Below are 21,205 nucleotides of genomic sequence, written 5' to 3'. Positions count from 1 at the left end.
AAGAAGGCCTTACTTATCTAATTAATTAAAGGGAATAACTTGTTGTCACCAAAATGGTGAACTAAAACAAATACCCATCACTGCAAGTCTGCAACCCGATGTGAATGGGTCATTCCATCATTTTCTAAGGGTAAATTCGTCCAATTAGGATATATATTTCCGTTAGAATCAGAGAAGTGGGGCCAAAGTTGCGTGAAGTTTCAATTGAGATTTGAGTCATCTACACATCTCACCTCTTCGCCACACTCTATAATCTCCTCCTATTCGTGGATGGCAGCACTGTTCAGGTGGGCCGACTTAGAAGTTATTAGAATCAAAGGGGGGAACTGAGAATCGAAGCCAAAGAAGCAAGGTGAGGAAGAAAAAGAAATGATTCCACTCCACCAGATTGCCACCATCCATTTAAATTCGTTATTGATTTCTTCATAAACCTTTCTTTACAAAAGGAGATGATGATAGAATGCTGTTACCTCTGCCAATCTTATCATCAGTTTCTATTCAATATGAATCGAACTGCTGTGACGGCACGAGCTCAGGTTTACCCAGTGAAGTTCTCTTTGTTGCCTTCGCGCAACAGAGAGAGCAGCTTCATTCGATTTGGGTTTCTTCCCCTGAGAAAGGAGCGTTTTGGGCTGAATATCGTAGTTGGAGCCAGGCTTTCTAACTTCTCTTCTTCTCGTATTGGCTGGGATAGCAAGGTGAAGTTGCAGAACCTACTTCTCTAGTTTTAGCCCTCTATTCTATAATTTTCGTCTTTGAAGACTGGAGTTTAGTGCAACAATTAATGCGTTTATAATTTTACAGAATTAGAATCCATGAATAAAATATGCAAATGAAAGTTAAAGTTAAAGAAATGGATTCTTGGTGCCCAAGATGATTCAATAGTGGAAATTAATTCACATTGAAATAATCTTTAAAGCGTACGAAAAATTGTTATTGGTATACTTTTAATGCAAAATGTAATGTGGTGGATACGCCAAAAGATGGTCCATGAATTTACTCAGTAAATAAATTCTGCTCTTCTAGACAAGGCAACTTTATAAAGTAAAATCCACCAACGTGCCGATCACTCTACTGTATTGTACCAAATTCTTGGCAACTCAGATGAGCAATAGCTAATTGTAGTATCTTGAAACTGATTCTGTTTTTTCCCCCCTTCTAAAAAGCTTTCGTCCAAGTTAAAGTAATTGGTTAATGGCTTTGTCTGCAATGAGGTCATGTATGGCTGACAGCATTGCATACACCATCCTGCATGTTTACGTTTCCTGATGTGAATAGGGTCTGGAAGAAATCATTTAACCTCATTTTTATATTTCCTCCTTATAAGCTAAAGGCTTTCTGTGCACCAGTCTCTTGCCAACCTTGGATTTCTCTCATCCCCCTGTTGAATTTCTGCCCCATGAGAATTTAAAGCTTAGGGAGGGATAGTTGGGAAAGAGCTAATATGCGTACTGTAATAAGCCCAGAACTGTCCTTCAATAAACATCTTTATTTTTACCTAAGACTAATTATATTAATAATGAGGAACAGATTGGGGATAAATCAACACAGTTATATTAGGAAGTAAAACTGAATAATAAGAAGAGTGACGGTGAGAGTGAACAGATGAAAATACAAGGGCAATAAAGCCGCTTCACTCATGGTTTGAGACATACGTGCATACATCTTCTTGTGCTTCTCTATAAAAGAAAATATGTGGTTGTGTTTCCATGTTGCTTATTCGGTCATGATCTGTGAACACTTCTCTTCTTCTTTTGGTGCATACTTCCCTACACTGTTTGACAGATTATATTTTTCTTTACCTGCTTAACCAGTTTATGTTTGTGTTTACATTGATTCATTTCGATTATTAATTGGATAAAGTCTATGACAATGCTTAGTAGAAAGAGTGGATGATTGCAAGGATGAGTATTATTCAAGACTGACACATGTTATTTGGGTTTGAAGACCTTTCAGTCTCAGGATTTATCCCAATTTTCTTGGATTGGTCCAGTTCCTGGGGACATTGCAGAAGTTGAAGCATATTGCAGAATTTTTAGAGCTGCTGAGCAGATTTATACTGCTATAATGGACACTTTGTGCAATCCCTTAACCAGAGAATGTGCTGTTTCATATAACTACCAATCAGGGGATCAAGCATCATTGGAAGACAAACTAGAAGCAGTGCTTGGCTGCATGATAGCTCTTTTGAACAAAGGTAGGGAGGATGTTCTTTCCGAGAGATCTTCTTTCATGAATTCATTTCGAGATTCAGATGTAAATCTCTTGGAGGATAAGCTTCCACCACTTGCCATTTTCAGAAATGAGATGAAAAGGTGTTGCCAAAGTTTGCATGTTGCCCTTGAGAACTATTTGGTCCCATCTAGCGACCAAAGCATCATTATATGGAGGAAATTACAGAGGCTAAAGAATGTGTGCTATGATGTTGGCTTTCCTTGTGGGGATGGTTATCCCTGCCAGGTGCTATTTGCGAACTGGACTCCCATTTATTTATCCCCGCCAAAAGAACAAGCATCCAAAGATTCTGAAGTAGCCTTTTGGACTGGTGGCCAGGTAACAGATGAAGGTTTGGAGTGGTTATTGGGGAAAGGATATAAAACTATTGTGGATTTGAGAGCAGAGGCAGTCAACGATTACTCGTATCAAGCTGCCATTGATGATGCAGTTCTAAGTGGGAAAGTTGAAGTGGTCAAATTGCCAGTTAAAGTTGGAACAGCACCTTCAATGGATCAGGTTAAGAAGTTTGCATTTTTAGTAGCGGATTCTAATAAAAAGCCAATTTATCTCCATAGCCAGGAAGGTGTTCGGAGGAGTTCTGCTATGGTCTCAAGATGGAGGCAGTATGCCACTCGCTCTGCTTCACAGTTAGTCCCCAATGGAATGCTAACAGAAGATCCAGAGGGAGGCAGGCAGATAATTTTAAATTCAGAAGGGGTTACACACTTAGAAGATGACAATAAATCACTGACTCAGAAGTCGGTTACTTCTGATAGTCCCCAGGAGATATCTTGCGAACAAGTATCTCCAATATTGGAGAACCATGATTCAACTGAAAATGACTCTTATAGAAGTCTCGTTTTTTCCCGAGATACAATATCCACAAGGGGAGCTGATGGGAATGAGTTAGGATCTTTTGTACCCTTTTCCAATGAAATTGACCCACTCAAGTCTCAGATCCCGAATGGCAATGTTTTCTCCAGAAAGGAGATGTGTAAGTTTTTCAGAAGTAGAAATATCTCACCACCTACTTATTTCAATTATGAGAGGAAAAGGTTGGAAGTGACGCTGGTTTCATGTGAAACGTTTACAAAAACAAGCCAGAATGGTGAAATTCTTGGGACTACTAGTATTTCAGGGCTAATGGAGTCAGGTAGTTCAAATGGGATATTTAGTGATAAAAATATGTACTCAACATCCCGAAGATCTTATAGCACTGAAAAATACATGGTGGGTGATACTTTTGTTAGTTTAGGTGCAAGTTTGAATTCATTTGGAAGAGAAGAGAAGTATGTTGATACTGAAACTAATGTTTCTACCAGTTTGAGTGTTGACTTAGAAAGGAATGATACATCTACAGCTATTAAAGAGGAGCATAAGAGCAATGGTCAACCCTCCATAGCATCAGATAATGATGACTTGGAGCTTGTTGAAGGTAATATGTGTGCTTCTACAACTGGTGTTGTAAGAGTGCAGTCAAGAAAGAAGGCAGAGATGTTCTTAGTTCGCACAGATGGATTTTCTTGTACCCGAGAGAAGGTGACAGAATCCTCCTTAGCTTTCACACATCCTAGCACCCAACAGCAGATGCTTATGTGGAAGTCTACACCCAAGACTGTATTGCTGTTGAAGAAGTTAGGACAAGAGCTCATAGAAGAAGCCAAAGAGGTACCATGTTAATATCTTGCCATTGTATTTGGAACAATCGTTTCACGTGTGTTTTCTTATGATAATTCTTCTATCAAATACCAACAAGAATATTGCATGCCGGATCGGTGTATAGGGAGAACAGAACATAGGATCTCATTCACGTTGGCAACCTCCACTGTCCAAGCCTAAAACATTTTTAATCAGCTTTGGCAACCTCCACTGTCCAAGCCTAAACCATTTTTAATCAGCTGTAGTGGCATTCTAAGTTGTATAATTTATGAAACAATAAGTTTGAAATTTCATATTTAAAGTCCATTTATTTATGGGGAATTGGTAGCAGCATGGATGTGCGTCCTACTTAATGTCTACCACGTGGCAATCCATCTGATCCTCAAATTTTTTGCACAAGTAGATCTCACCATCCCCTATTATCTATAAAATTTCTGCAGTGTCCAAGTTTTATACATCGAGGAAAAGCAGGTCAAAATGGTGAGTCAAACATATGAGCCAAAATTAGGGGAAAATACAAGGGAATAATCAAATGCTAGTTGACCATATAATTGAATTTAAGAAATTTGACATTTGGCCAATCCATGAGGGACCCTCCTATCGATACGGTTGGAAGTTGCATATCATCATCCATGTGACCAAAATCAGTTCAGGCACTTTTTCAAGCCTGGGAACATTGGTTACAAGTGACCAAGTTCATTTCACTGAGAGAATATTCTGACTGGAACTTACACTCACAAGTACATGCTTTCACACACATGATGTCATTCATTTTATTACATTTTGTTCTGCCCCCTTCCCCTAAAAGAGGTGGAAGGAAAAAACTGCTTCCTTTTCCTCTGCGATTTCATCTTGATGATGTTTTGTATCTGTTCTGTAGGTTGCTTCCTTCTTGTATTACCAGGAGAAAATGAATGTGCTCGTGGAACCTGATGTTCATGATATATTTTCAAGAATCCCAGGATTTGGTTTTGTTCAAACCTTTTATATTCAAGATTCCAGGTACTAAAACTTGTGGTTTGAAAGATTTTGTGATATTTCTGCTTACTAGGGATTGCTTTATTTCCTTTACCCAAAAAAAAAAAAAAAGAGGATTGCCTTATTTTACTTGCTTATCAACGTTGAATACCCTAATGCAGCAACCTTCATGAGAGGGTTGACTTTGTTGCGTGCCTTGGAGGAGATGGGGTTATACTTCATGCTTCTAATATATTCAGAGGCGCTGTTCCTCCTGTTGTATCATTTAACCTTGGATCTCTTGGGTTTCTAACTTCCCATAACGTATGTGGCTTTACATTACTTGTGAGAGTAGCCTTTTCGTTCTCCTCCCACCCCCCCCTTTTTCCGTTCTCATTAATGGCTTTGCCCTTCTCTTCCTCAAGTAACATTCCTTTTTCAATTCAGTTTGAAGACTGCAGGCTGGATTTGAGACAAGTCATCCACGGGAACGACACACTGGATGGAGTGTATATTACTCTTAGGATGCGTCTTCGGTGTGAGATTTTTCGCAAGGGAAAAGCAATGCCCGGGAAAGTATTTGATGTCCTTAATGAGCTCGTTATTGATCGTGGATCTAATCCCTACCTTTCTAAAATTGAATGCTATGAGCATGACCGCCTTATAACAAAGGTGAGAGCAGGGATTGTGTTAGGACATCAAATATTTACATGGTTTATAAATTTACAGTTGCTCTCACATATTTTTTTTTCTCTTTATTTTAGTTTTCATTTGCAACCATACCATAAACTTCCTCACCTGATCTTAATAAAATATTTTCCTATTCTGTTAGATACCCAATCGGCTGATACCTTGTGGATAACGATCATACTTGTCTTTTTTAGGTCCAAGGTGATGGAGTAATAGTAGCCACACCTACGGGGAGTACAGCTTACTCTACAGCTGCAGGAGGTTCCATGGTCAGCCTACAATTTTATTTGCTTGATTTGGATTTAAGCCCATATCTTTATAAGTCCTATCTAGACTTGCCCACCGTTATTTGTTTTAATTGATTGGAAACAATAGTAGTAATATAAGATAACTTTAAGTTGGGATAAGGCTTGGTCCGCTTGGATGATGATGTGAAATTTCTTAATTAATTTATAGGAAAGGCTTGCTGTTTTGCTATGTAGATGATTCCCCCCGGATGATCACTTCATTTCAAGAGTACAATTTTTCCCTTCCTTAACTTTGTTCTTTCTGATGTAAGTTTTTTATATCTGTGGCAATGTAACTCACAAGTTGCAACTATATGATGATTAGAATCAATATAATGAACATTGATGGGGTAATTTTGTCCACTTGGAATATTACAATGTTTCTGGATATTATTAGACTTTCCAGACTTTATCATCAACAATAATCTTGGAGACATTATATCCAAAATCCTAGTCAACCAAATGGAAAAAATATAGGAATGATGGGAGGCAAAGAAGGTGTTTGCATTAGGTAGTGCCCTAAATGACTGCTCATATTTTGTAGGAGAGTTTAAGATGTTCACGTCCTTGCCCCCTGCTCTGCTGTAAAGGCAAGATATCTTTGAGAAATGTCTTCTATCAAAAATCATTTCAGAGTTTATCACATAATTTTTTTTGACTCCCGTCAATAGGGATGTGATGTGGAGCTGGCCTTCCACAATTAAGGTAATCTAGGAGGAGTAAAATCAAAACCAATCTAGGAGGAGTAAAATCAAAACCAACTTCCCTAGATTAGCAATCAGCAAGAGTGGAGCAGGAGGGAGAGAGCTACTGTTTAGGTCACAGAGATGTAATAAGCAAGAATAAGGGTTGGAAGAGAAATTAGGGTTAGGGTTTCGAGGGAATGGTAGTGGATGATTTGGATAGGGTCTGCGGTTGAAAGGAATAAGGGTTTTCTGGAGTTTGAATGGGACTCTTAAGAGTAGGAATGGGTTCTATTATGGGTGGGGCAGAAAGTATGAAGTATGGAGAAACTCTCTCCATGGCTAGGGTTTGATGATAACCAGTAAACCAGAGGATATCTTTAGGATTGAGAGTAGGTTATGGAAATGGTTTAATGGGAATTTGATGATGAAAATAGTGGTGAAAGAGGGCTGATTCTGTTGTTAGAGTAGGCTGCTGTAACGGAAAGACAGTTTGGATCTTCAAAGTTCAAACAGCCTGGAATTGTGGGGAATAAGTTGCTTTGGAGTCTAATTTTCCATCTGGACTGCTAATCACTGTGAAATTAAATGTTTGGACTCTCATGATACAAAACTGAGCCTCAACAAAAACAGATAGATAGAAGAATAAGAAAAGAGATACTACCTGGGCCTGTGAATCCAAACAGTATTGGCACAACTTGGGAGAGAAATCTCCTCATTCATTGCTAAATTCATGCTTAGGTACAGGGGTACATGTATTTAGCATGCTGCAATAATAAAATTTAAAGTACTTATTAAAAGCTTTAAGCTAACACTTAAAGTTGATGACACTTTTAAAGTTTTAGAAACTGCAACATAACTCTATCATGGCCCAGTAAAGGCCCATAAACTAAATTTTAATTATTTAGGATACTGCCCCTCTTGACTGTACATAACTTCTAACTCAACCTATAATGGAATCATTTTTCTCACATGTACCAACAGACCCCACCTGAGGAGATCAATTATGCCGATTGAATAGATGGATCTGCTGGTTGTGGGCTTAGAGATTCTGACCTGATGGTTGATATGGGCAAGATCTGATAGAATAGTTTCAGATCTGGTAGAAGTCGCAGGGAAGAAGAAGAATCAGAAACATCAGAACCATGGGGGAAGAGAGAAGATCGGGGTGGGGGAGGAGGGAGGGAGAGAAGTGAGACAACAATCTCTCCTTTCGAACTAGTTAATCCTTTAATTCCATTAATCAAATTGTTAACTGGCTGTTAGGCTTTTACATTGCTTTTATAAGTGATAATAGAAAGAAACATACTCAAAATAAAACTTCTAAAACTGTCAATTGATGGAGCTGAGTTGGACAGTCGTAGACTGATTAAAATAATAATAATAATAATAAAACAACCTAACAGAAAAAGGAAACCTTCCAGCACAGGCTAAGAATAGGTGTCCTAAACAGCCCATAAAATTAAATGAAATAAAAGAAAACTACTTAAATCATGGTTGGACTTATAAAATCCCTAATTCAGCCAATTACTATGACTTTAATGAGAAAAATAAGAATAAGATAAGACTCCAACTAAGCCCCACGGTTTGGGGAAGATAAGATTCTAGGAAATCTGGAATCCTTAAAACCGCACAGTATGTTGAAACTTCCAACTGGGCCCCACTAACTGGATAAAACTTTATCTAATATGATTGTAAAACAAATAACTTCTTAACTAATAGCTGATGGGCCCTACAGCCCCTACTACTTATACCAACTAGGAAATAAAATACTAATTTCGTATTCATAATTAAATTCCTAAATATGTTATGAAAGAGATCCATTACATTAATAAAACCCAAAAATTAAGACCCAACCAAAACCCAAACCCATTTTAAATTCTGGCCCAAATTCAAACCGGGCCTGCATTAAACACTCCCATCCTTGTCTATACTTTTCCTTTCTTCTTTCTTTATACACATTTATATATATATATATGTTAACAAAACAGGAATTTCGTGAATGGCTTGAATGATCAATGAGATCAGTCAAGCTCTCTATTTATAATAATAATAATAGAAGAGATTACAAAGGGAAACACTGTTCACGACACTGTTCACGTGAACAGTGTCACATCCCAAATTACAATCTTACCCTTGTTCAAAAGTACATAAATAAAGCATAAATAAAAAAACCAAAAATACCCTTATAATATCGGGTAACACATCTCAACACTCCCCCTCAAGTTGGGGCATAGATATCACACATGCCCAACTTGACTAGACTAGGGTAAAACAACTTCCCACTCAACCCTTTGGTGAAGACATCAGCCAGTTGATCTCCAGACTTCACAAAAGGAATACAAATCTCCCCACTCTCTAACTTCTCCTTGATGAAGTGTCTGTAAATCTCCACATGTTTGGTACGGTCATGCTGCACTGGATTGTGGGCAATGCTAATTCTTTGCTTTGTTGTCACAAGACAACATCATTGGAAGATGAACAGAACCACGAATATCAAGGAGTAAACTCGAAGCCACGAGAACTCACATATGCCCGAGCCATAGCACGGAATTCAGCTTGCGCTAGATCTTGCCACAACATTTTGCTTTTTACTCCGCCATGTGACTAGATTTCCTCCAACAAAAGTACAATAGCCGAATGTAGATTTCCTGTCAAGGTTACCACCCCAGTCAGCATCTGTGTACGCCTCAATGCGAAGATGGTCATGAGGAGACAAAAGGATCCCCTTTCCTGGAGCTAACTTCAAGTAATGGAGAATACGCAGAACAACAGCCATGTGAGTGGAATAAGGATCATGCATGAACTGGTTCACAAGACTAACAAAGAAATGGCAATATCTCGTGCGGTGTGGGAGAGATAAATCGCTTGCCCACAATCGTTGATATCTGCCCTTATCAACGGGTCCACCATCCTTCTCTTGCAGATGGGTAGTAGCTTCCAAGGAGTGTCACAAGATGACAACCAAGCAAACCGGTCTCGATAGTAAATCTAGAACATACTTTCTCTGGGAGAGAAAGATGCCTTTTGGAGAATGGGCAACTTCAATCCCAAGAAAATATCTTAGTTGTCCTAGATCTTTTATGTCAAATTCCCGTCCCAAGAAAGCCTTCACGTGAGAAACTTGATCTGTATCATTACCAGTCACAACTATGTCATCAACATAAACTATGAGAAGAGTGACCTTTTCTCCCTTTTGCTTGATGAACAGAGTGTGATCAGCATGACTCTGTTTGTATCCACAGGAGACCATGGCTTTATGAAACCTACCAAACCATGCCCGTGGAGATTGCTTCAACCCATAGAGTGCCCTTTTGAGCCTACAAACTTTCCCATGGGTCTTGTCAGAGGAAAAACCCGGAGGAACATCCATATAGACCTCCTCTTCCAACTCCCCATGAAGAAATGCATTTTTACATCCAATGTCGTAGGTCCCGGCCCAAAGTTGACAAAGACAAGACAAGAAGACCCGGACGGTGTTCAACTTCGCAACAAGGGCAAATGTCTCCTGGTAGTCGATCCCATAAGTCTGAGTGAAGCCTCTGGCCACAAGCCTGGCTTTATATCTATCCACTGTTCCATCTGGCTTCTGCTTGACAACAAATACCCATTTGCACCCGATTGGTTTCTTACCCGAAGGAAGAACAACTAGCTCCTATGTCTCATTTTTAAGTAAGGCCGTCATTTCTTCCATCATGGCTGCTTTCCACTTTGGATCTGCAATCGCCTCCTGCCATTTCTGAGGAATAGAAACAGAGGAAAGAGAAGAAACAAATGCATGATAGGAAGGAGATAAAGCATCATAGGAAACAACATTGGAGATGGGGTGTTGGGTGCATGACCTAACGCCTTTACGAACAGCGATAGGTAAGTCAAGGGAAGGATCCTTACCAGATGATGTAGTAGGTGCGGATGCGGATCAAGTGCGGGCGATTGTGGAGGTGGTATGGTGGTGGTGGTAGTCTCAACTTGTCTGTGCGCTCCCGGGTATATACCTTATCAACAGGGATTTAACTGACTGGTCTACGCTCCCCCTGAATAGGAGCCACTAAAGGAGCTGAAGTTACAGAGGGCTCCCCCTGAATAGAAGCCGGAAGAATAGCAGACACATCTTCAAAACCCTGATCCTGCTCCCCCTGAAGAGGTGTTTGGGAATAATATGACAAGGACTCATGGAAGACAATATCCATGGAGACAAAAGTACGACGAGAAGGTGGATGGTAACACTTGTATCCTTTCTGGGTCGCAGAATAGCCTAGAGAAATACACCAAATGCTCCGTGGATCAAATTTCCCATGAGGATGATGAATGCGGACATAGTAAACACAACCAAAAACTTTGGGGGGAACCACAAAGGAGGAGGAACCCTGGAGGGGAATGAACATCAAGGACACGGGTAGGCACACGGTTGATGAGATAAGCAGCGGTAAGAATGGCATCACCCCAGTAGTGAGAAGGAACCTGCCGTGCAAACATAATGGCCCGGGCTACCCCAAGGAGATGTCTATTTTTCCTTTCAGCAACCCCATTCTGGGCTGGTGTATCAACACAGCTGGTCTGATGGACAATACCATGTCCAGCCAAATAAAGTTGGAACTGACCCTCCATGTACTCTTTACCATTATCACTGCGTAAAATGTGCAAGGTGGCATTGAATTGGGTCTGAACCATACGATGAAATAACTGAAAACAGAGGAATACCTCACTTTTATGGCTCATCGTGTACACCCAAGTGGCACGAGTATAACAATCAATAAACGAGACAAACCATCGATGACCAGAAAGGGAAGTACAACGGGCAGGGCCCCACACATCAGAATGACCCAGAGCAAAAGGAAACTCACTTCTTTTATTTAATGAAGAATAACTGGAACGAGTCTGTTTGGCCAAAACACAAGCCTCACATAAAAACTCATTCCTATTACAATGCTTAATCAAGCTCGGAAACAAAAGAGACAAAGTACTAAGGGATGGATGACCAAGTCGGCAGTGCCAGAGATGCAGGTTAGGGGACGAGGTGGACTGTAAATGATGAGCTGTAGAGGAAGCCGAATGCAAAGTAGAAGGCTGACCCGGGTCAAGTAAGTAGAGGTCACCCTGCATCTTACCACCCCCAATCGTGCGCCCCGTCTCCAGATCCTGTATGACACAATGAGAAGGGAAAAAAGTCAGTTTGCAGTTCAGATCTCTAGTTAGACTACTAATAGAGAGAAGGTTGGTAGAAAAGGACGGAACATGCAAAACAGATTTTAATGAAAGGGTAGGGGAGCAGCGTATGGAACCCTTCCCATTAATAGGAGAAAGGGAACCATTAGCTACTCGAACACTGTCTTTGCCAGAAGATGGAGAATAAAGATGAAATACATGGGAGGAGCCAGTCATGTGGTCAGTGGCACCGGAATCTATAATCCAAGGACTGGATATAGCCGATGCACACAGACTACCGACTGGAGTACCTGAGGCAAAATTAGAACCAGGAGGGGCAGCAGGTGTAGATGCCGTAGTGGAGGCAGCGGAAGAGGCCTGTAGCATGCGACGGAAAGCTAGGAGCTCATCCCGAGTAAGCCCAATGTCAGATGAAGGGGCAGCAGCAGCAGTAGTAGGAGAATCAGCCATATGAGCCTTGGGCTTAAACTTCCCACGGGCTTTCCAAAATCAGCAGGCTTCCCATGAAGCTTCCAGCATTGAGCCTTAGTATGATAGAGCCTGTTGCAGTGTTCACACTTGACAGGACCTTTAGGGACAGCAGTACCACCATCAGTAGTGGTAAGAAAAGGAGTACTAGAAGCAACTTGCAAGGCGGAGCAATCAACAGTAGAGGAATGCAGCATAGCAGCCCGGCGAGATTCCTCATTATGAACTAAGGCAAAGGCCTGCTCTAGGGATGGAAAAGGGGACTGTCCAAGTACTTGCACCCGAATAGGATCAAACTCCATATTTAGTCCAGCCAAAAAATCATAGACACGTATTTTGTCAACGTGTTTGCGATAGGTAGCCGATCGATGCAGAGAGAGGCTGATAGTCGGAGTAATGATCCAATTTCTGCCACATGTTCTTGAGGGCAGCATAGTATTTGGAGACAGAGAGCTCCTGTTGGGTAGTGGCATTAGCCTTCTTTCTAATCTCATAGACCTGTGCATCATTCCCCGTGCGACCATAAGTTTCTTTGGCACCATTCCAGATAGTATGGGCAGTGTCCAGTAGAAGAAAATTGTCTGAGATATCCCCTTGCATAGAATGGATCAAGTAGGACATCACCATCGCATCATTCGATAACCACTTGTTGAGCTGAGAACCCTCTTCCACTGGTTTAGTTGTTGTCCTAAGAAGATGGCCAATGAGGCCATGGCCAGCTACTGTCAAATAGGTAGACTGAGACCACTTCAGGTAGTTAGAGCCATCAAAGTTTGATTGGGGCAGCAAGGGGAAGAAAATCAGTCCGGGGCTGGCCATCAATGCCAGAAGAGGCTGAAGAAGAATCTGAACCAGTCATTGCAGCAGGTAACCAATCTTCAATGAAGCAGCAAACAACGAAAAAATATCCAAAAAAAAATTCTGGAATCGACCCCCAATAAAAAAGGGCTGTATTGGAGCAAAAAATCTCAGATATGTAGGCTGGGAATGATGTCGAATGAAGGCAGCAAGGGTGCCAATCAGATGCAGCAGGAACCAACAGCCCAACCCCAAGATCGATTAATGTCAGGGTTTTGAAAAAAACCCTGAGAAGAGAGATCGATAAGGGGCTGGGGTCTTCAACCAATCTGATGAAGTGAATAGGGGCTGAGAACAATATCAAATAAAGATCCCACAACAGAAGATGCAGCCGAAACAGATGTAGAGGCCTGATCTCCCAAAAAGATAGGAATCTTCAAATCGCAGACAGTGCTTCAGCTCCACTCAATCCAAAAAAGAGGCATAAAAAAGGAGGTATATTGGGGCAGCAGCTAGATCATTACAATCACCTCAATAGTGCTGCCCTAATGGGAGAAGAAGAACCAAAAGAAAGGAAGAAAGAAGAAGGGAAGAAGCTCGATGGAGGGAAGGAGAAAAAAATCGAAGGGAGGGAGGTGGGTTTTGAAAACCTAGATCAGAGTGTATTTGGCTCTGATGCCATGTTAACAAAACAGGAATTTCGTGAATGGCTTGAATGATCAATGAGATCAGTCAAGCTCTCTATTTATAATAATAATAATAAAAGAGATTACAAAGGGCAACACTGTTCACGATACTGTTCACGTGAACAGTGTCACAGCCCAAATTACAATCCTACCCTTGTTCAAAATTACATAAATAAAGCATAAATAAAAAACCAAAAATACCCCTATAATATCAGGTAACACATCTCAACAATATATATATATATATATGGCTGAGTTACAAGAGATGGAAATCTAATTTAGAGAACAAGCTTTTTGTTAGTGCATTCTCTCTCTCTCTCTCTTGATGTGAAAATTGGGTTATAGTATTTGGTGGATCAGTGTTGATTGTTGCATCATCATTAGTTGTTTGTCAAGGCAGTTCGAGTCCTTGGAGCCTAGCTCATTTTCTTAGAATTATTTGTGTCCTTGATTCTTGTCAAACATCTTATTCCAATTGAGGCAAAGTCTGCAAATGTTGCTTCCAAAGAGTTGGTGATGCAGTAGAGGAAGCATGGTTGGACCAACATGACAGGATTTGGAAACCCAAGCCCAAATGGGACTGGCCCAACCTGAGTTTTTGAACCAACAAGTTTTGGTGGGGTTAAGTACTTAGGGATATCTCTTTAATTGCATCTCTTTTGGTAGGAGTCGTTTCAAGTTTCCTATTTTGTTTTCAATTTTTAGTTGAGTAGGCTTTTGTTTTCAGTTGGATTTCCTATTTTAAATATAATATGTATCCCAACGATTTGGTGGGATGGAATATTGAATGAGTTTTGGGTTTAGCATACCTTCACTGGTTGAAGCGTGGTGCAACTATGATTCTTCTCTGTTCTCCTCTTTTTTTAATGCAATCTGAAAATCCAGATTATGGATCTCGGATGCAAGCAGGCCCAATGATAAAATCTGTGATCAGATCTGAGATTAAGGAAGCAACTACGTTGATAAGTGAAGAAATCCGATCGATGGAATGGGAGGGAAAAGAGATGACATCGATCTGATAGGGAGGAAGAAGAGAAGAAATCGAGTATGGGATACTAATCCCGTATGCACTGCTCAATAGCACCAATACTTTCTTTATTTTAATCCCCTCCAATTGGTGGAGGTTATTGCATGTATAAGACCTAAAATTCATAAATTGATTAATAAAAGGACCCCTAATCACACTCGCACACACTCAATAAAGTAAGTAAATTCAAAACATAACTCTATTTAACTATTAACTATCCTAATCTAATTCGAACACTTAATTACTAATCCCGTGTACTAACTTTGTCCTTACTTTATGGGTTTATAAATTAGGCCCATTACAATGAAACCCAAGAAAATAAAGGCCCAACCTATAATATAACTACCCAAACGTCAATTTCAATCCATTGGACTGCCATCAACACCTTATGAGCCTCCCAAGCTTACACATAGACTTGTCTTCGACTACCCAAACGTCAATTTCAATCCATGACCTTATGGGATTAATGTTTAATGCAACTGCATCAATTCCCGATGTTGAAAAAAACTTGTCCTCGACTATTGTATAAGGGCAGAAATAAAAGAACTTGGGAGAATGTTTCATTTCCCGTACCAGTATCATGAATCAAGCTTGGAAGATGAAATGTTGATGGCATATCCTCATCTTGAAATATATAGGGAATAAAAAACTCAATATATAGAACATCCATTTACTGCAGTAGTCTATTACTGCAATACTGCTTCACCCATATTGATCATCTTGTCTCCTTTTACCATTACTTGTTGTCCCATTTCAGAGCGGTCTTCCTCTTGTGTTGACCCTTTCGGCTCTTCCCGTGGCTGCATTGTTGGTGTCGTCTCCTTTGACTCTGAGCATACTTCGTGAACCAATACTATCAAAATAAATGTTTGTTGTAGATGAGAAGGCTTTAGGATGCATAAATTGCTATCACGATCAACTATACCTTTTTTTCTCTTCAAACCATTGCTAACCGAATTTAATGATGCGTTCAAAAGATTCAAATGTCCGATAATAAATGCCATCACAACATTGGGAAATCGATAACTCGACGAAGACATCATCTTCAGATCTAATGATGATTTCATTGGTCTTTGATAACATCTCCACCATCGACCGTGTGATGGAATTGTCACTCTGGCCATAAAATAGCAGTTTTTCCGTTGGGCAAACTAACACTGGTCTTGAAGATGTAGGTATCCATGGCCAGGTTCGGCTTTGATACCAAGTAATGTAATCTGAAAATCCAGATTATGGATCTCAGACGCAAGCAGGTCCAATGATCAAATCTATGATCAGATCTGAGATAAAGAAAGCAACTGCATTGATAAGAGAAGAAATCAGATTGATGGAAGGGGAGGGAAAAGATATGAGATTGATCTGCTGGGGAGGAAGAAGAGAGAAGAAGAGAGAAGAAGAGAACAAAAGAGAAGAGAAGAAATCGGGTATGGGATACCAATCCCGTATGCACTGCTCAATAGCTTCAAAACTCTTAAAAAAATTCAAACTCTTTATTTAAATCATCTCCAATTGATGGGGTGTATTGCATATATAAAGACCTTTCAAAATTCCTAAATAGACTCATAAAAAGACTCTTAATCACACTCACACACTAAAAAGGGCATACCCAGTGCATGAGGTTCCCACCACTGTGGGGTCTGGGGAGGGTCATAATGTACGCAGCCTTACCCGTGCTTTGCAGAGAGGCTGTTTCCAGAAATCCCACTCACACTCAATAAAGTAAATAAACTCAAAATGGAACTCTATTTAACTATTAAGTATCCTAATCTAACTCCAACACTTCTAATCCCTAGGCCTCCATACAGGCTTAATGTTTAATGCAACTGCATCACTTTTCCTTCCTTATCAGGTTCTATCTTTCCCCTGTCTGTATCTACCGTTGTTCCTTCTTTCCTCTTCTTTTCCCTTTATTCTTCTCTTGTTTCTTCATGCTATTTTTCCTCTTGCTATTGATACCTTGTTTTCAGCGAAACTATCATCTGTATAACTGATCATCGATCTCCATCATCCCTTCTTCTTTCTCCTTAATATCTTGAGTGTGAGATCCCCTACCCTAGGCTTCCCCAACCCTAGGTCCCTATTAGCTGAAGCCTTCCTTACTGGGAGAATTAACTTCCCACTGCTGGACCTGCAAGTTCTGCCCTACCTGATTTCAGGAATTTCTTATTGATTTCTGAGCTTGATATTTAATTATTTTCTGCATCGATTCAAAGGTACAGTAGGTTAGGATCACTCTTCTAAATTTTCTGGTTGATTAGGTTTTGTAGGAGAGAGTTCTCTCACGTGAAATCAGTGCTGGTTATGCATGCTGGTTTGGTTGCCTTGGTTGAAGGTTTACGTTGTCTTTAAGGCCTCATCTCTTTCTTTCTATTATTTCCCCTCCCTCTTATGTCTAATTCAGCTCATACCCTTTAATTGTCTTATTTCCAAGTTTGCCTTCAGTCTTTAATCCTAATTCCTTTCTCATCCCTTCCCCTATTTAACCACCAAGCTGTCCTGAAAGATTCTGTTTAATTACTAAATTGCCACTCTTCTTTGAAAACTTCATCTTATTTACAGTTTTGCTACTGACTTGTTTAATCGAGTTCATATTAGTTTGGGTGGGCCCATAAGCAATCCGAACCGGGTTTTTTGGATCCCCGGGATTGCTTCAGTTGGGTGAGCAGAAACGGTCTGTGCATGTTGTTTCCTAAGAGTTAGCTAAGCCGTGCTTGATCAGGACTTCTTTGATTGTTGGGTCAAGCATTCCTTCCTAGTTCCTAGACTTGTTTGCTCTTGACCACCCCTTTCTAACCTTTCCTTCGATGATTGTTTGTATCTTATTTATTTATTTACTTTTTTCACTCATATGTTTACGCATCTTCACTATCCATAGAAAGGGCAATAAAGTTGACCTCAAATTCTCAATTAATTCAACAGTCCTAGTTCTCTTCTGTTGAAACTGAAATTTAGTTCTGGTACGTTTTAGGTTCGTTATACTAAAGTAATTTTATGGATTCCTTGACCCTGGTTCTGCCCTATTAATCAGTTTGGATGAACATGGGCTTCTGACAGCTATAACTTCCTTTGGACCTGAAGGAAAACCCTTGTGGTGGATTCTACAAGATATATTGGTATGACATTGATGAATTTTAATGCTTTTGATTATTTTCCAGATATACCTATTTGCTTCCCCTTGTCATAACCCAGTATTGTAATTTGTTAATGAATGAATGAAATAGATACTATACTTTGATGTTAGAAAAATAAGTGGCTAGCAAAAGCATGTAATTCAGCAACACCAGTAATTGATCTGTATTCACTCGCTATAAGAAAGAATAATAATTATATATGTACAGAATTGTTTCAAAGTGCCTATCGTATTTCATCTTGTTATCTTACAAACAAAAGATTAAATCAGTAGATGCATATGGTTTAGATTCGTGCATTAGGTTTTTTCATGAAACGAAATCAAATGTATTTCTTCTACCCGTCTCTTACATAGCATTTCTGTTTGGTAATTATCACCCTAAGTGCTTGGTTTCGTGCATTTATATCATGTTAGAAATTGTTAATCCTCCTGCCATTCAATTTTGAGTGTTTTTTTTTTTTTTTTTTCTGATTATTTTCTTGTTTCAATTGTTTAGCTAATTGCATTCCTTTTCCTAATATGCATAAATTGCTTACCCGGATTTATCTGAAATGCAGGTTCATCCAAATGTTCCTTGCATGCTGTTTACACCAATCTGCCCGCACTCTCTCTCATTTAGACCTGTTATACTTCCAGATTCTGCACGTCTTGAATTAAAGGTGAACTTTTTTGTTCTATCGAACTAATGCCGTTAAAAATAAAATAAAATATGAAACGGATGATGTTGGTTTGTGTGGGGTTATGCTACGTTGAAAATAATCTTAATGCATGCAAGTACGAGATTCAATCACTGACCCCAAAGAAATGGAAACGGGCAGAAGAGCCATAACCATTGCAGCAAACATGCTATGTTTATCGTTTATGTCACACTTGTGTCTTATGAATATAGGGTACATGTTATTTCGTCAAAGTTAGACCATAGGACAGGATTCACAGATTGCCAAACATCAGGCCATCAGACTACGATGGTCCAGCATCTTTTCAGTTCTTAAAAACATTGAGGATCAGATTATTGATAGGGTACCTGTCTTTGAAAAGGTTTATGTATCTTGGAGTTGGAATTAGATTGGAAGTGAAGTTCTGTAGACTTTCATGTACATTTCTTCTATATTTGATTTTTCACAACTCAATGGAGAACCCTGTTAAATCTATTGATAATGTGATGCTTTCAAGGCCCTCTGTACATATACTTGGAGACCTTTTGATATGGTTGTGTTAGCCTTATTTGACCTTATAATACGGTGGAACTCTACAGATCCCTGAGGACACGCGAAATAATGCATGGGTGTCTTTTGATGGGAAGAGAAGGCAGCAACTCTCAAGAGGAGACTCTGTTCGAATATCTATGAGCAAGCATCCTCTGCCAACAGTCAATAAAGCTGATCAAACTGGTGACTGGTTCCACAGCTTGATACGCTGCTTGAATTGGAATGAAAGGCTGGACCAGAAGGCACTGTAAGGCTTGAAATATATATTACTTGATAAATGCTGATTTTAGCTCGAGTGTAAATGTTTGTACAAAATTTATACATACGTTGTGAAAAGCGAATGATAGTTCTCTTTACAGGCTTCCAAAGAAAGGTACGGTTAGCCTATTTCATGTTTGTATGTTGTAGAAGCATGCATCACTATAATCTCCCCAACGATGGGAAAATGCGCGAATCAAATCATAATTCTGTCATCATTGTAATTATATGAATTTTGATTTTTGATAGATAGAAGCATGAAAAATAAGAATTTAGATGCTTGACCTGGAAATCTAAACAGGAAATGTTTCAACCTGTTTGCCAGATCAAAGATTAACCAATGACTCCTTATGCTACTAGTAACACTGTTGCCAATTTGGCATTTCATCGACAGTCATGGGTCAGTCATGGGGAACATCATTAGATTCAGCACCAAGGGTAGTGGACTAAGGTTGAAGGACCTTAATCTTTAGAAGATACTGAGTGGTACTAAGAAGCAATGGGTAATTCGGATCATCAAGAGCACAATTCTCTCAAGTTTGGAATTAATTGTGGAAATGATTGCTCTTAAAAATATTGCAAATAAGCCTTCTAAGAAAGTTCTTGGATTACTAAGTTCAATTAAGGGCCTTTCTAATTATATAGTACATCCACAAACCTATAAAGCAATAAGATTTCTGGATTTCTTGTCATCCACAAAGAGGGCACATATGGGTTTTTGAGGTCGAAACATGTTCAGAAAGAATTTGTGGACCCTCATCTTCCCAACTAAACTTGTTTATTTGGTAGTGTCCTTAATTTCAGAACCTAACATTCAGGCTCTTGTTTGTTCCATTTCATCATGTCTCCCTATGCAGTACATGCCAGAAAGAATGGCATGTGAGAGAGACAGGGAGAGATATCGATGTTTCAATATCTTCATCATTATTGAGTCTCTTAATCACTAGATCAGTCAAAAGTCCGAAACACATTCCTGCCCTTATGTTATAAATATTAACATAGCCTGGCTTCATCTAAAATGCATGGTAAACAGAATCTGGACCACCAAACACATGGGTCCACTGCAGTTGGCTACCTGAACGACATTCGAGTGAAAATGGTGAACAGAACAGGGCCTGGCCTGAACCATCCTGTTTCCATCCTTGGTAATCTTGTCAGTTGTCAGTATATTAACCCCTCTTCTAAACTTAGTTTGTCTTTATCGATTGGAAGTAGTTTTCTATCACCCACAATTGAAAAGAGAATCTCTTACTCCTGGTTCGGTTGCTTGGAAGATAGGTTCGTAATCTCTGATCTGATCCACCTGTACAGACAAGGGTAAAAAGGTGAATTGAATTTTGTTTACAAAAAATTAGGGGCAAAAGTGTCATATTTGGCCAGAGTTTTTGCGATCTTGATCTGATCCAATGATCCAATATCGATATCAAGATTAGGAACCTTACTTAGAAGGAATTCCGGAACAGGAAGAGTAAAATAAAGTATTTCGACCTTTCAATAAGAAGAATGTGTTGAACACACGGTGCGGATACGATGATGTGTGTTAGTTGTCATTGTTGTCACACAACATGTGTGTTGTTGTAGTCAACAAATGCATCTTGGTGCGCTTATAACGCTGAGCTCAAGCGATTCTAGTTGAGTAGACATGCTTATGGCGGTGCGGGATGGCGGATTGTGTCCTCACCATCCCCGAGTAGTTCTTACATGTTCACTACGGCGGGATATCATTAGGGGGTATGGCGAAGGTATACAGAGGTCCCATAGTGTTTGGGAGTCATCCAGGGCATTTTGGTCATTTGCGAGTGTCGTGGCATGTTGGCAATGATCTTGGAGCATCCGGAGATTATGTGGCAGCATGAGATTGTTCATTGCAGTGTTTGGATGCCTTATACAGCCTTGGGTGAAGGCTAGGTGCATTAAGAATATTGATTTTATAGGTTTTCGCACTAGCAGCGTGTTCGTCGGTATTTTTGG

The 21,205-nt window shown here is 39.8% G+C and overlaps 1 protein-coding gene across 2 annotated transcripts; it reads left to right on the top strand.

Annotated features, from left to right (window-relative positions):
- Positions 1-426: 426 nt before the first annotated feature.
- On the top strand, positions 427-19,348 carry LOC122668952 (NAD kinase 2, chloroplastic-like). Of its 2 annotated transcripts, XM_043865545.1 has the most exons (9): positions 427-698; positions 1,948-3,005; positions 3,102-3,885; positions 4,757-4,878; positions 5,016-5,157; positions 5,281-5,505; positions 5,718-5,792; positions 18,326-18,427; positions 19,024-19,348. In XM_043865545.1, the coding sequence occupies exons 1-9, from the start codon at positions 450-452 to the stop codon at positions 19,225-19,227; spliced, it is 2,961 nt and encodes a 986-aa protein (XP_043721480.1). In that variant the 5' UTR covers positions 427-449; the 3' UTR covers positions 19,228-19,348. The 2 variants fall into 2 exon arrangements, with proteins under 2 accessions (XP_043721480.1, XP_043721479.1); XM_043865544.1 differs by having other exon boundaries at positions 1,948-3,885.
- Positions 19,349-21,205: the final 1,857 nt, after the last annotated feature.

The sequence above is a fragment of the Telopea speciosissima genome, chromosome 7, assembly GCF_018873765.1.
Source record: "Telopea speciosissima isolate NSW1024214 ecotype Mountain lineage chromosome 7, Tspe_v1, whole genome shotgun sequence".
NCBI classification, from domain to species: Eukaryota; Viridiplantae; Streptophyta; class Magnoliopsida; order Proteales; family Proteaceae; genus Telopea; species Telopea speciosissima.
This window is presented reverse-complemented; position numbering and strand designations above follow the sequence as displayed.

Excerpts from the sequence above, each read along its gene's own strand:
- LOC122668952 (XM_043865544.1), top strand. The coding sequence starts at position 450 with ATGATGATAGAATGCTGTTACCTCTGCCAATCTTATCATCAGTTTCTA. Across the intron at positions 699-1,947 it reads GTATTGGCTGGGATAGCAAG|ACCTTTCAGTCTCAGGATTT; the intron begins GTGAAGTTGCAG and ends TTGGGTTTGAAG. Across the intron at positions 3,886-4,756 it reads TCATAGAAGAAGCCAAAGAG|GTTGCTTCCTTCTTGTATTA; the intron begins GTACCATGTTAA and ends TCTGTTCTGTAG.